The sequence below is a fragment of the Bufo gargarizans genome, chromosome 5 (genome assembly GCF_014858855.1).
Source record: "Bufo gargarizans isolate SCDJY-AF-19 chromosome 5, ASM1485885v1, whole genome shotgun sequence".
In the NCBI taxonomy this organism is placed as follows: domain Eukaryota; kingdom Metazoa; phylum Chordata; class Amphibia; order Anura; family Bufonidae; genus Bufo; species Bufo gargarizans.
This window is the reverse complement of record NC_058084.1, coordinates 87,053,531-87,069,411: the sequence shown is the minus strand read 5'-3', so window position 1 is coordinate 87,069,411 and position 15,881 is coordinate 87,053,531. Positions and strand designations below refer to the sequence as shown.

At 42.1% G+C, this 15,881-nt stretch overlaps 1 protein-coding gene across 2 annotated transcripts in view; it reads right to left on the bottom strand.

Annotated features, from left to right (window-relative positions):
* The window catches only part of CPQ (carboxypeptidase Q), a 492,137-nt gene that overhangs the window by 353,938 nt on the left and 122,318 nt on the right, over positions 1-15,881 (bottom strand). For both annotated transcript variants that reach the window (XM_044293689.1, XM_044293688.1), the window contains exon 3: positions 2,275-2,482. In XM_044293689.1, coding sequence (XP_044149624.1) covers positions 2,275-2,482 — 208 coding nt within the window. The remainder of the gene's footprint in view (positions 1-2,274; positions 2,483-15,881) is intronic.

Genomic DNA, 15,881 nt, shown 5'->3' with positions numbered 1-15,881 from the left:
AGGTCAAATAAAAAATACAGTTATAACAATTCTGGTAAGTCCTTCAGTTTGGCTCTTGTGTAAACTTGTAATAATTTTTTATCCATTTGTTTCTTGGGGCTATTTTGTTATATAGTGAATGTCTTATTGCCTCTCTGCGTGTTGCATAATCACAATGAACACTACTTCATATAAAAGCACATAAAAAGGTTAATTAACAGATCTTTATATATAAATGCTTTCCATTTCTCGAGCACACATACATGCAAGAATCAATATCTGCTCTGCGCTTTATTCTTTAATCAAACCAAATTAAATATTTAACTGCTCTGGAGGTTCACTTTGATTTAACTAACGGCTCTTGGTAAGACTAAATAATCCAAGAAACAGAAAGTGACTAATAGTAAGACAAGACCGCATAAAATATAAGGGTTGACAAAAATACAAAAAAAAAAAAATCATATCCATCAATCTGTCAGTTGCATGCTTAATTGATATAATAGACATCTGCCATTCAGGGCTATACACAAAGTGTATAAAGTGGCAACTCCACTTTGTCGCACTAGACTATTAAAGAAGATCTGTTGTCGCTCTTGACATGTCTGCTTTATTAAATAATTCCCATGCAATAAACATTCTGGAGGATATTTTCATATAACCTTATTTTCCTCCTTTACTCACCTATTGCTACTAGAAGTCTATTAATGAATGATCATCTGGAAGTAGCCTGCACAGTCTGAGGGGACTCTCACACTAGCGTTTTTCTTTTCCGTCACAGAGTTCCATCATAGGGGCTCTATACCGGAAAAGAACTGATCAGGCATATCCCCATGCATTCTGAATGGAGAGAAATCAGGATGCATCAGGATGTCTTCAGTTCAGTCACCAAACAGCGTTTTGGACAGAGGAAATACCGGTGCTATCTCCGTCCAAAATTCCGGATCAGTTGCCGAAATACTGCATCTGGCATTAATTAACATTGAAATGTATTAGTGCCGGATCTGGCATTAAAAATACCGCAATGCCGGATCAGTCCTTCTGGATGCGTATTTTCAGGATGACATCCGGAGAGACGGATCCGTTTTTGTAATGCATTTGTAAGATGGATCCGGATCAGTCTACAAATGCTGTCCGTTTGCATGCAGATTGCCGGATCCGGCAGGCAGTTCCGGCGACGGAACTGCTTGCCGGATCACTCTGCCGCAAGTGTGAAAGTAGCCTGACACTCTCCTATCCGTGCTGCCAGTGTGGCACTGTGCAGGGACATTCCCCCACTGGTAACACCTAGCTGCAGATTTATTAACAACCTTCTAGTGGCAATAACTAAGAAACAAAACAACACAGATATAAAAACTCTCCAGAATTGTAAATGCTTTAGGATTGCAAGTAGTTACTAAAATAGACACGTCAGGAGAGGTGACAGGCCCTCTGTAAAAGTAAAAAAAAAACATGGTTCTCAATGCTATTTACATAGCGTGCCCATTGTAATACTGTATAAAGTGTATCAATGGCACCCTGCATGGTGTAGGTTTATAGCACAGCGCACAATGAATCACATTCATACACAGAAAATGTGATTCTTTCATCGCCTTGTGTTCGCTCTCCTCCCTATCTACACTTTGACACAATACTGCCTAAATTGTGATCTTCCCTGCCTGAATACTTGGATACGTTCCCCCCTCTCCACACTCTGATCTACCACTTTCAACCTTCTCCCCCTCTCTGCTGATATCTATAACACTGACAGAAGGAAGGGGGAGGCAGAAAAGACCCCCCTTATATAATGTCCTTTATTCCATGGTGACCGAGTTAGGTCCCTTTCACTCATCTTTGTCTACATCTCTGACTAGATGGACAGAGGTTCATCCATTAAGATGTCCGTGAAGGATCTGTGTTTGGTACGCGTGTCTGTTTTTTGCCCTCTGTGTGTCATCTATATTTCACGGGCACTGATAGGCTGAAAATTAATTTCCAGAGCATCTCCTAGCAATGATCCATGAAAACCATGGCCCAGATGGCATCCATGTTGTGTCTTTGGTTTTCATGGATCCATAGTCTATAATGTGCGTGAGGGATCCAAAATCACAGGCAAAAATAGTGCATGCCTCCTGGGTGTCACCGCAGATCCACCGTCCATAGAAAACCACTGATGTGTGAATACACACATTCAAGTCAATGGATACATAAGTGGTCCATGGAGACTATAACAGCACATGTCCATGATTTACTCATTTGTGAAAGAGGCCGTAGATGTGACCAGAGTCTTGTTGGGGGGAGTGACAATACAAGCCTTACCTGTTAATGGAGAAGGAGGCTATTGATCTGATTAAAGAGGCCAGAGCCCCGACTTTAGCAGCTTCGGAGGCTCCTCGTGCCCTATACTGCACGGTCTCTCCATAACTGACAAATGGCTGGTTGTAAACTACAATCTTCCCCTTGGCCTCCTCAGCTCTCCTATGCAGTTCATCAAAAGAAGACACTACGATCACTTCTGCCGTTATCCCTGCAAAGCACAAAAATAATCAGTTATACTTGGTTCAATGGAGATGTAAAGAATTTAACAAAATAAAGCACTGTGCTTTGTGAACAGAGCCACTGTGGGATCTCTCCTTCCCCTTGTAGCTATGTCTGGTCAAGACCTCGATACTGATTTCACAGAATTAGGCCTCATGCACACAACCGTATCCGCTTTTGCAAATCCGCAGAACACGGATACCAGCCATGTGCACTCAACATTTTGCGGATCGGAATATCCGCCCCTATGATAAAAATGCCTATTCTTGTCTGCAAAATGAACAAGAACAGGACATGAAGTGAATGGGTCCACATCCGACCTGCAAAAATGCAGGTACGTTCATGTGCATGAGCCCTTATATAGTAGTAAACCCTCGAGGCTGCTCAAAAAATGGAAAAACAACCTTTAGAAAATCTCAATTCAAGGTTAGACCAAACACCATCATACAGAAGAATGAAACATGCTCTTGTATTTCAGAGTATGTAGAGCGGTTCATGAGTATTAAACATCCTTAAGGGCGCATTTACATGACCGTAGTGTTTTGCAGACTCGCAAAACACGGATGCTGGCCCGTGTGCGTTCCAAAATTTGTGGACCGCACATGGCCGGTACTATCATAGAAAATGCCTCATCTTGTCCGCAATGGTGGACAAGAATAGGACATGCTCTATCTTTTTGTGCGGGCCCGCGGAACGGAGCTACAGGAGTGGACAGCACACAGTGCAGTGCCCGCATCTTTTGCAGCCCCATTCAAATGAATGGGTCTGCACCGGTGCCGCAAAATTGTGGAACGGGTACTGGACGCGCTCATACTGCCCTCCGAATAGGCCCCAAAACTGAATAATATGTACAATAACAAAATAACATTTTATTTCACTAGCCCCCAATAATAAAATCAGCAGTGAATGTAGAGCAAATATGATCTGGGATCTTGAATAAAACCAGAATTTCGCCATTTTGCACACATAGCCCAACTCCACTTCCATGATCACGTTCCAATAATATAATTATGTTACAGACTACTTTCCATACATTGATTTATCCTGTGATATTATTAGAAATATTTCTGGTTTGCCATAGGATTACGTACACATAGTGCGAATGGGCAGAAACGAATCGGTGGAACAGACTAGCATAGCCTAGTTGACATCTTAGGCCTCATGCACACGACTTAACTGTACTGTTTTGCAGTCCACAAACTGCAGATCCGCAAAACGCAGATCTCGTCCGCCTGCGTCCTGCCGTATTGTAAAAATGCCTATTCTTCTCCGCAAACCGGACTACATTAGGACATTTCTATTTTTATTTAGGGACAGACATAGGGCTTCACAGATGTGGACAGCAAACAGATTACCGGTACCTCTGTGAGCTGTCCACATTTTTTGAGGGCCCATAGAAATGAATGCAGGTGGGACGTGAACCCAAAATACAGTCGAGCGCATGAAGCCTTACTGTCATGAGCAGGTCTATTCCTCTCGTTTTGCAACTATACTTAGATACTTAGATCTAGCTCCAGTAGGAACTATATTTTTAGTCTGCATAATACAATGTTCTCCGACTGTTGCAAAACGGCAATTTCCATCATGGCCTGACAGCCTGCAGTTACATCAGGGCATGATAAGAGTCGTCATTTTGTAATTCTGGTGTAATACATTTACTCAGTGTGGACAGGCTTTTTCATCCATTAAGGTTTTCTTCCCTCATGGTTGGAATGAGGTCTAGTAATAATTAACCCCGCCAATCACTGTATGTGCTGCAATAATGAAGGCTCAGATGTCTATGAAACACGTCGGACTGCATATGAATGGAAGCGCAGCCAAGAACAGCTCATATAATACATAATAAGACGGCTGTCAACAGGCGAGGAGAAGATCTTCCAACAGGTGTCCTCTTGTATCTGCTCTGTTATTACCATGTCCTATCTGTTTGCCAGGTTAATACAAAGGAAATTAATAAGAAGACAAACTCTTCCATATTTGTAGAGGCACATCCTGTCCAAAAGGAGAAAAAAAAAGGGAAAAGAGGATACAACGGGGACATAGCCTAGCGTTATGCCCCCATTGTCTCAGATGGGGATACCCCTTTATAGGGGTTGTCCGGGTTCAGAGCTGAACCCAGACATCCCTCCATTTTCCCCCCAGCATCCCCCCTGACATGAGCAGTTCATGCTCCGATGCTCTCCTTTGCCCTGCGCTAAATAGCGCAGGGCAAAGGCATTTTTTGGAGTTCCGGTGACATACCGGGCTCTCCATGGGGCTGCCAGGAAGCCCGGTGACGTCACTGGCACTGATGGGCGGGATTTAGCACTGCCCTAGCCAGTAAAACGTCTAGGGCAGCGCTAGAGCACCGCCCATCAGAGCCGGTGACGTCACAGAACACACTGTGTGTTATGATAAACAAAAAGAGCCTGTGCCCTACGCGATTTAGCGCAGGGCAAGGGAGCGCATTGGAGCATGAGATTCTCCGATGCTATCCTCAGGGGGGCTGCCTGGGTGAAAATAAGGGTATGTCCGGGTTCACCTCTGAACCCACACAATCCCTTTAACATAATAAAACTACATATCTCTCTAAGGCTATTTTCACACTAGCGGCAGGACGGATTCGACAGGGTGAACAGCCTGTCGGATCCGTCCTGCCACTATTTCACCGTGCCACTGGACCGCCGCTCCGTCCCCATTGACTATAATGGGGATGGGGGCGGAGCTCCGGCACAGCACAGCAGTGCACGGCGAAAAGCCACCGGACTAAAAGTACTGCATATCTGGCTTTTTAGTCCAGCGGCCTCTCACCGCGAACTGCCGTGCTGCGCCAGAGCTCCGCCCCGTCCCCATTATAGTCAATAATCCGTCCTACCGCTAGTGTGAAAGTACCCTAAAACAGCACGTCTGATTGCTGCAACAGAGATGTTGTTGCATTCAGCATGATCAACCCTACCAGGCAGTTTGCCTGGCTTACTGGGATTGATTCTGCTGAGAGATGCTCTTTCATTATAGCTTTGTAACTTTACAACATAATGATAATTTTTTTCTTTATTTTTACATTTTTAAAATTGTATTTGCCATCGTTGATAAGTGTCGATCACGGTGGAACCGAAACTCTCGTACACCTTAAACAAATGTAGAAAATGTTTGGCACTTTCAGGCATTAAATTAACATAGTGAAGTCGCAGTCCCTCCAGAAACCATATTTCCATGTAACAAACCAGCCAAATCACGACAGCTCTGGCTGACAGATCCTATAACATAAATCACCGCGAACTGTAAATAGAAACTAGCAGGCGTAAATCTCACTGGAGACCCAGCGGCAGAACTATGCGGCTTGTATAACAGGTGAGAAATTGAAACAGAGATGCATTTCCCAGTCTGCCTCCTGAATGTAATCAGCGGAGAGGCTCTTGTGTTATCTCTCCGAGGACGGCTGACGCTTTACAGAACTAAAAGCATCAGGAAAAGGCCTCAAATTATGTAAAGCGAGAAATGAGCGCGTAATTTAAGCCCATATTCCCTATACGTCCTCTTTGTGGATGGTTGCACGTTTGTCTGACACGTCTACTGGAAATCGAATTAATCCTTATTGTCTTTAAAGTTTATTGTGTTACCAGTGATCCCCAGACTTTAACCCTTAGTGACCTCAATATCTTTTTGCGAAGCTTTCTTCTAGCGTGTCATCTTTTCACGGCATTTCAGAAAAAAATCATATAAAAAGTATAAAATAAATTAAAAGCAAAAAAATTCACAAAAAGGAGCCGTTCACTCAGCAGAACTTGCTAGCGTAGTACTGTATAATAGTAAAAAAACACCCCCTCCCCATATACTACAGCTGTAAACATTGCCTAGGTTAAAGGGGTTGTCCCCCAACATCAGGGAGGCTGTCTGGGTGAAATTCAGCTCTGAACCCCTACATTTCACCCAGACAGCCCCCCTGATCTTGGCATTGGAGTATTTCATGCTCCGATGCTCCCCCTTGCCCTGCGCAGGGCAAGGGCTCTTTTATTTACCATAACACACTGCCGAGCGGAGGCTTCCATCCAGCAGTGTGTTCGGGGACGTCACCGACTATGATTGGGCGGGCTTTAGCGCTGCCCTAGCCGTTTTACAGGTTAGGGCAGTGCTAAAGCTCGCCCTTCAGTATCGGTGACTTCACCGGGCTCACTGCTGGGCAGAAGACACCCTCTGGCAGCCCTATGGAGAGCCCAGTTCATCACCAGAACTCCACAAAATGCCTTTTCCCTGCGTGATTTAGCGCAGGGCAAAGGAAAGCATCGGAGCATGAACTGCTTTGAAGCTCAAGTCAGGGGGGCTGTTTCAGAAGGCAACGGCACTTGAAGTAGCTCCACAACCTTCTTCGGCTTTTCCTAGGCCAGTGAGATCATGTCCACCGGTGACATGACCTAGGCGCAGCTCAGCCCCACAGAAGTGAATGGGGCTGAGCTGCGATAATAAGCAAAGCCACTATACAAGGTACAGTGCTGTGGTTTGGGAGCAGGGAGAAGGTTGTGGCGCTACTGAGAGTAAGGGTTCCTTCAGCTGATCGGCAGGTCTCCTGGGTGCCGGACCCCACCGATCAGACACTGACAACCTATGTGGAAGATAGGTCATCAGTAAAAAAGCAAACTAAAAAAAAACTTTAAAAAAATGGAAAACCCCTTTAAATTAATAAATTACACGTTTTAATGAATCTTTTCTGATAAAACTTTATATCATTCTGCTCAGGTCTTCCTGCTCTATAACCTGCAGACTGTATTGCATTTTCATTAAGACAGGTTCCCTATCACTTTTACATTTTTCACCTTGATATATGATCCTAATTGTTTGGCAAGGTTTGGTCCCCTTGATAATTTTATTTCACAAAGATACAAGTAAAAGTTAAAAATTATAAAGTAATATTTTTAAATAGTTTATTATAAATTTCTGTTTCACAAAAATAAACTGAACCGAGCACATGTAATATATGACATAAGTAGGTCACTTGCGATATAAATACAGATGGAGCACTGAAAATGAAATGCCGCCCTCTGGATTTGTAAAGTAGCTGCAAATCTGTGTAACTTTAAAAAATCTAAAACTAAGAACTCTGCTTAAATTATTTAGCAAGTTCACATAAAGAAGACTCAAAAGAACTCATAGTCTTGCAGGAAAGTTTCATAAAGTTGTGTAATGACTAAGATGAGCAGTAGGTCTGGTTAACACACATTTTGGTCTTCAATCAGTCCAATATCAACTGAAAAGACATATATACAATGGACAATCCATCTAATTGAACATGTCTAATTTAAACAACTAACTTGCATTACAAATATTCTACATGCAGTAATTGCACGTAATTATAATTTAGCCACCGAGTTACTCAATAAAATGTATCTGTGCAGCGAAAACAGCAATTTATTTTTTTCTTATCTTTCTGTATTGTAAGGGTATTTCTAAGTATTGACTGGTTCTTTCCCCTTTAATTCTGTTTCTTTTATAGTACTTTTAATATTCTGTATAATAGAGTTTCCCTTGTAATGTAGTGGGTAAGAGACGTACCCATCCCCCATTGTGCTGAGAAGACCACATTCCTGAGTGATCTCAGAGACATGCGTGAAGCACACTGAGGGGTTGATGGGAATAACTCTGGTTTGCACACATACATTCGGGGACTCCAGCTGGAACTTCAACCCAAGTAGGATTTAGGATGTAAGTACTGATTTGCCCTATCTCTTGTATACCCTGGTGCGTCGGTCATGTGTTATAACGTGGTAGACAGCCATGTAGCATGACCGTTGGAGTCTAAACCCATACTGCGTGTTGCATATGTAGGCTAGTGATGTATTAACTTTTTTTTATTCAATATGTGATTTGTCTATGTTATCTTACATTTAATCACAATATATAAATATATTTATTCACTTAGCCTGCGTAAGCTTATTCCTTCTCAAATCTTTTGAATTCACGTTTTAAAACATTTTCTGTCCACCTCAGTAACATTAATGAGATGGTCACACATGCTCAGTTCCATTCTTTAACTGCCACCAGCTACATCTACTGTTAGAAGCTGTGACAGTTACAGGGATAGAGTTGCAAAACAAAAAGACAAGCTATCTGAGAAAGGAGACACCCCCTGAGCTGACAGCCTGAAATAAATCTAGGGGAGCAATTGGAAAAATGAATGGGGAGATCTCTTGATCTGCTTAAAACAGAGATATATAACTGGTGACACACCAGTCCTAAAACTACAGTACTGTGCAGAAGTTTTAGGCAGGAGTGTAGAAAAATGCTGCAAAGTAAGAATGCTTTCGAAAATAGACATGCTAATAGTTTATATTTTATCAATTAACTGAAAAGTGAATGAAAAAAAAAATCTAAATTAAATCAGTATTGGGTGTGATCACCCTTTGCCTTTAAAACAGCATCAGTTCTTCTAGGTTCTTCTTCTTTTTCCACACAGTTTTTGAAGGAACTCGACAGGGATGTTGTTCCAAACATTTTGGGGAACTAAGCACAAATATACGCTCGCTCAAATTTCTTCATGCAATCCCAGAAAGACTCGATAATGTTGAGATCATCACTTCCAGGGCTCCCTGTTCATCTTTACACTGAGTATAGTTCTCAGTTACATTTGCTGTATTTTTGGGGTTGTTGTCCTGCTGCAGGATAAATTAGGAGTCAATCAGACGCCTCCTTGATGTACTGCATGATGGATAAGTATCTGCCTGTATTTCTCAGCATTGGAGAGACCATACCTGAAAAATTCACAACTCCATTTGATGAAAACATAGTGCAGTAGACGAATGATGCATCTTACTTCCGTTTGAAATATTATTGGAATTTAAAAAATGATACTCTCTCTCTTGATATATATATATATATATATATATATATATATATATACACACTACGTGCAGAATTATTAGGCAAATGAGTATTTTGACCACATCATCCTCTTTATGCATGTTGTCTTACTCCAAGCTGTATAGGCTCGAAAGCCTACTACCAATTAAGCATATTAGGTGATGTGCATCTCTGTAATGAGAAGGGGTGTGGTCTAATGACATCAACACCCTATATCAGGTGTGCATAATTATTAGGCAACTTACTTTCCTTTGGCAAAATGGGTCAAAAGAAGGACTTGACAGGCTCAGAAAAGTCAAAAATAGTGAGATATCTTGCAGAGGGATGCAGCACTCTTAAAATTGCAAAGCTTCTGAAGCGTGATCATCGAACAATCAAGCGTTTCATTCAAAATAGTCAACAGGGTCGCAAGAAGCGTGTGGAAAAACCAAGGCGCAAAATAACTGCCCATGAACTGAGAAAAGTCAAGCGTGCAGCTGCCAAGATGCCACTTGCCACCAGTTTGGCCATATTTCAGAGCTGCAACATCACTGGAGTGCCCAAAAGCACAAGGTGTGCAATACTCAGAGACATGGCCAAGGTAAGAAAGGCTGAAAGACGACCACCACTGAACAAGACACACAAGCTGAAACGTCAAGACTGGGCCAAGAAATATCTCAAGACTGATTTTTCTAAGGTTTTATGGACTGATGAAATGAGAGTGAGTCTTGATGGGCCAGATGGCTGGATTGGTAAAGGGCAGAGAGCTCCAGTCCGACTCAGACACCAGCAAGGTGGAGGTGGAGTACTGGTTTGGGCTGGTATCATCAAAGATGAGCTTGTGGGGCCTTTTTGGGTTGAGGATGGAGTCAAGCTCAACTCCCAGTCCTACTGCCAGTTTCTGGAAGACACCTTCTTCAAACAGTGGTACAGGAAGAAGTCTGCAAGGTAAGAAAAACATGATTTTCATGCAGGACAATGCTCCATCACATGCGTCCAAGTACTCCACAACGTGGCTGGCAAGAAAGGGTATAAAAGAAGAAAATCTAATGACATGGCCTCCTTGTTCACCTGATCTGAACCCCATTGAGAACCTGTGGTCCATCATCAAATGTGAGATTTACAAGGAGGGAAAACAGTACTCCTCTCTGAACAGTGTCTGGGAGGCTGTGGTTGCTGCTGCACGCAATGTTGATGGTGAACAGATCAAAACACTGACAGAATCCATGGATGGCAGGCTTTTGAGTGTCCTTGCAAAGAAAGGTGGCTATATTGGTCACTGATTTGTTTTTGCTTTGTTTTTGAATGTCAGAAATGTATATTTGTGAATGTTGAGATGTTATATTGGTTTCACTGGTAAAAAAAAATAATTGAAATGGGTATATATTTGTTTTTTGTTAAGTTGCCTAATAATTATGTACAGTAATAGTCACCTGCACACACAGATATCCCCCTAAAATAGCTAAAACTAAAAACAAACTAAAAACTACTTCCAAAAATATTCAGCTTTGATATTAATGAGTTTTTTGGGTTCATTGAGAACATGGTTGTTGTTCAATAATAAAATTAATCCTCAAAAATACAACTTGCCTAATAATTCTGCACTCCCTGTATATATATATATATATATATATATATATACACACACACACACACTACTAAAATAAGTTAGGGAAATTTCTGGATGAACCTAAAAAGCACTCTAAGGCCGAATGCACACGGCCGTGTTTTCCTGACGTGAGCGGTCCACGGAAGGAGCGTACGGCGTCATTGGTTGCTATGACTCTGTGTTACCAAGGACCGCTCACAGCCGTGTGCATTCGGCCTAACCTTTACACGTGAACTTTATGTGACCTTCTCTAAACTTCTGAATGCACATGTCCAACTGTTCAATGTTTCGGTGCTTTTTGCACAACTTGCTATTCTCTAATAAGGCAAAATTCACAACAAATGTTTGATCCATGAATCGCCTAATAAATTTCCTGGTTCAATTAGAATTAGGATTTAAATATTCCTACTCATCAAGCTGTTCACATTTTGACATGAGACCCAGAGGACACCTAACGAATGATCAACAGTACCTCGCCATTGAAAGGCTTCAAGAAGGATGTTCTCAGATGGACGTGGCCACTGAGCTTAGAGTATCACAAGGTATCATCAGCAGGTTGCAACAGAGATCAGAGAGACTAGAAGAGTTACAGAAACGCATAGAATTTGACGTCCTTTGGCCACACTGATGATTGCTTCATTGTAAAAAATGCCCTGTAGAACCGGATAATAAATACCATACAAGTATAGGCACATTTAAAGGAGGCGAGAGGCACCAAGTGTCACGTCAGACCATTCGAAACTGTTTACATCAGCATGGACTGCGTGTTAGACAACCTCCAAGGGTATCTGACCACACCACCAGGCACAGGCGTCAACATCTTGCATGGGCCAGGGAGCATGTACGCTGGACGAGGGACATCGATACCTGCTGAGTAGAAATGATGGCTTCCAACGATGTTGGAGACATGGAGAGCGCTATGCATCAGCCACTGTTGTCACCAGACGAGGCTTTGGTGGTGATGTTACAGTGTGGGTAGGTGTATCTAGTCAATCGAAAACTGCCCTACACTTTGTGAATGGTACAGTGACAAACGCATACTACTTCGATAACATCATCAATCCAGTCATAGGGCCAGATTTATCATGACTCTGACAGCTCACTCCACTTTCACATATGGCTAAAGTCAGTTTTAGCCAAGTCAGATTTATGATCGGCCCTTTAAGACTGTAATAAATGTGGTTTGACGGTAGCAGTTTATCCGTCAGTAAGCAGCTTTACAAAAGTCGCACATCTTTACGAAAAAGTCGCACGTCTTTACGAAAAAGTCTCATAAGATAAGCATGGTCCTCACTGGAGTGAAATTGTGCATTTTTTTGCGACTTTTTTGCGACTTTTTAAATAGTCTCAATAGTAAATCTGTCTAGAGATTAATTTACATAAGAAAACACGCCCACTTTCAGAAAACTGGCGAGCATAGTGCAGAGCAGAAAAAAGTCGCAAATTTTTGCGCAGTTTAAGCGATTGCGCAAAAATTTGCGACTTTTTCACTCCATTATTCTGACTTGAGCTAATGATAAATCTGGCCCATTGTGTCTCTGCATGAACAACACAGGCCTAATTTCATCTTCATGGACGGCTGCTGGAGACTGGGGCACCTCAAATGGAGTGGCCTGCACTTTCTCCAGACCTGAATCCCATTGAAAACCTATGGGATCAGCTAAGTCGCTGTGTAGAGGCTCGTAACTCCGTACCTCAGAACCTCAATGACCTGAGGGCTTCCCTTCAAGAAGAGTGGGGTGCCATGCCTCAGCGGACAATAAGTCGACTTGTGAACAGCATGAGACATCACTGTCAAGCTGTAATTGATGCTCAAGACCACATGACAAATTACTGAGACACATTTACATTTTTGTAGGGGTATACCCATCACTGGTGTTGGCTTTTGTTTCAATAAATAGTTTGAGATGAGGAAATCACCATTGCATGCTTCTACTTAAATGCCGTACTCTTATGATACAGTCCTGATCAAAAGTTTAAGGCCTCTTTCACACGGGCGTCTTATTTTTGGCCCGGATAAGAGGCGGGTGCGTTGCGGGAAAATGCACGATTTTTCCACGCGAGTGCAAAACATTGTAATTCGTTTTGCACTCACGTGAGAAAAATCGCGCATGTTTGGTACCCAAACCCGGACTTCTTCACAGATGTTCGGGCTTGGGATTGATGTTCTGAAGATTGTATTATTTTCCCTTATAACATGGTTATAAGGGAAAATAATAGCATTCTGAATACAGAATGCATAGTATAATAGGGCTGGAGGGGTTAAAAAAAATAAAAAAGTTAACTCACCTTCTCCTCTTGATCGCGTAGTTCCCGTGGTGATGGAGCATGTGATCTGACGTCACCACAGGTCCTTTAGCCCACAGCTCATCATTTAAGAAGTAAAGAGACCGGGAACTACGCGATCAAGAGGAGAAGGTGAGTCAACTTTTTATTAATTTTTTTAACCCCTCCAGCACTATTATACTATGCATTCTGTATTCAGAATGCTATTATTTTCCCTTATAACCATGTTATAAGGGAAAATAATACAGTGAATAGACTGTCACCTAGAACCCATGCGTGAAAATCACACCGCATCCGCACTTGCTTGCGGATGCTTGCGATTTTCACGCACCCCATTCACTTCTATGGGGCCTGCGTCGCGTGAAAATCGCACAATATAGAGCATGCTGCGATTTTCACTCAACGCACAGGTGATGCGTGAAAAACAACGCTCATGTGCACAGCCCCATAGAAGTGAATGGGTCAGGATTCAGTGCGGGTGCAATGCTTTCAACTCACACATCGCACCCGCACGGAAAACTCGCCCGTGTGAAAGGGGCCTAAGACCACTTGAAAAATGGCAAAAAATCATATTTTACATTGTTGGATCTTAACAAGGTTCCAAGTAGAGCTTCAACATGCAACAAGAAGAAATGAGAGTGAGACAAAACATTTTTTGAGAATTCAATTAATTGAAAATAACGATTAAACTGAAACAGGCTGTTTTCCAGCTGATCCAAATTTTAGGACCACATGCCTTTAAAAGGCCAAATCTGTGCAGAGATGTGGATTCATTGTCATTTTCTGTCAGGTAGTCACACGTTGTGATGGCAAAGGCAAAAAAACTCTTTTTGAACGTGGTCGGGTTGTTGAATTGCATAAGCAGGGTCTCTCACAGCGCGCCATCGCTGCTGAGGTGGGACGCAGTAAGACAGTCATTTGGAATTTCTTAAATGATCCTGAGGGTTATGGAATAAAAAAGTCAAGTAGAAGACCCAAAGAAAAATTCATCAGCACTGAGCCGGAGGATCCAATTGGCTGTCCGTCAACATACTGGATGATACTCGACCCAAATTAAGGCCCTTACTGGTGCTGACTGCAGCCCCAGAACCATCAGACGGCATCCGAGACTGAAGGGCTTCAAAAACAAAAAACGTCTTCAAAGACCTCGTCTCCTTGAACGCCACAGAACTGCTCGTTTGGACTTTGCAAGAGAGCACCAAACATAGGACATTCAAAGGTGGAAGAAAGTTTGATTCTCTGATGAGGAAAAATTTAACCTTGATGGTCCTGATGGTTTCCAACGTTTTTGGCATGACAAGCAGATCCCACCTGAGATGTTTTCTACGCGCCACAGTGGAGGGGGCGCCATAATGGTCTGGGGTGCTTTTTCCTTCAGTGGAACAATGGAGCTTCAGGAAGTGCAGGGGCATCAAACGGCCGTTGGCTATGTTCAGATGTTGCAGAGAGCATTCCTCATGACTGAGGGCCCTCGTCTGTGTGGTAACGACTGGGTTTTTCAACAGGACAACGCTACAGTACACAATGCCCGCAGGACAAGAGACTTCTTCCAGGAGAATAACATCACTCTTTTGGCCCATCCTGCGTGTTCCCCTGATCTAAATCCAATTGAGAACCTTTGGGGATGGATGGCAAGGGAAGTTTACAAAAATGGACAACAGTTCCAGACAGTAGATGGCCTTCGTGCGGCCGTCTTCACCACTTGAAGAAATGTTCACACTCACCTCATGGAAACGCTTGCATCAAGCATGCCAAAACAAATTTTTTAAGTGATAAACAATAATGGCGGAGCTACTCATTACAGAGTTCATGTTTGGAAGTTGGATTTCTGTTTTGGGGGGCTTTCATTCTATTTTGGAGGTGTGGTCCTAAACTTTTGATCAGTTGAAAAACAGCCTGTTTCAATTTATTTGTTGTTTTAATTAAATTGAATGCTCAAAAAATGTTTTGTCTCACTCCCATTTCTTCTTGTTGCCTGTTGAAGCTCTACTTGGAACCTTGTTAAGATCCAGCCATGCTAAATATGATATAGAGGGAACTTTTTACTTTTTCCATAAATTTCTCCCAAAAGCCAGATATATCTAACTTTGTGAGTAGTGTATACATAGGGCTTAAAATACAATGTGCAAATCAGAATTTTGAAGCATTTGAAATAAAATTGCTCTGAAATGACTAGCAGCAGTATACAACTGATTTCTCTAAAGCAGCTGCAAAATCTCTGCTCAATTAAGATTGAATAGCTGTTGTATGAAATATATGAGCAATTTCCTACTAAGGAAAATTAGAAAATTGTAGCTGCAAAATCACTAGCCTACTCCCAACATGTTAGATGTAAACAACCATCTTACAATTACATATAATTACAAAATTAAAAGAAAATCCCAAAAACTAAATACTGCTAATGTGCTCAAAATTGTTCCACCTACACGTTGCAGAGTAAATTGGTGGGTCTGTACAGAGTACATTTATTGATCAGAAAAACTAAATTTGGGTGAAAGTATAGGCACAGAAAGAAAGATAATAAATATAGGAAATGTCGCACTAGATTGAGATGTGGATCCAATAGAGGTGCACCCACTAGCAGACAGCACCCAGTCTGGTATAAAATTTGTATAAAGGGATAGAAGTGGGGCACACTCAGAAAGTAGAGGGATCTTTATTGAGACACACAAAAATAATCACA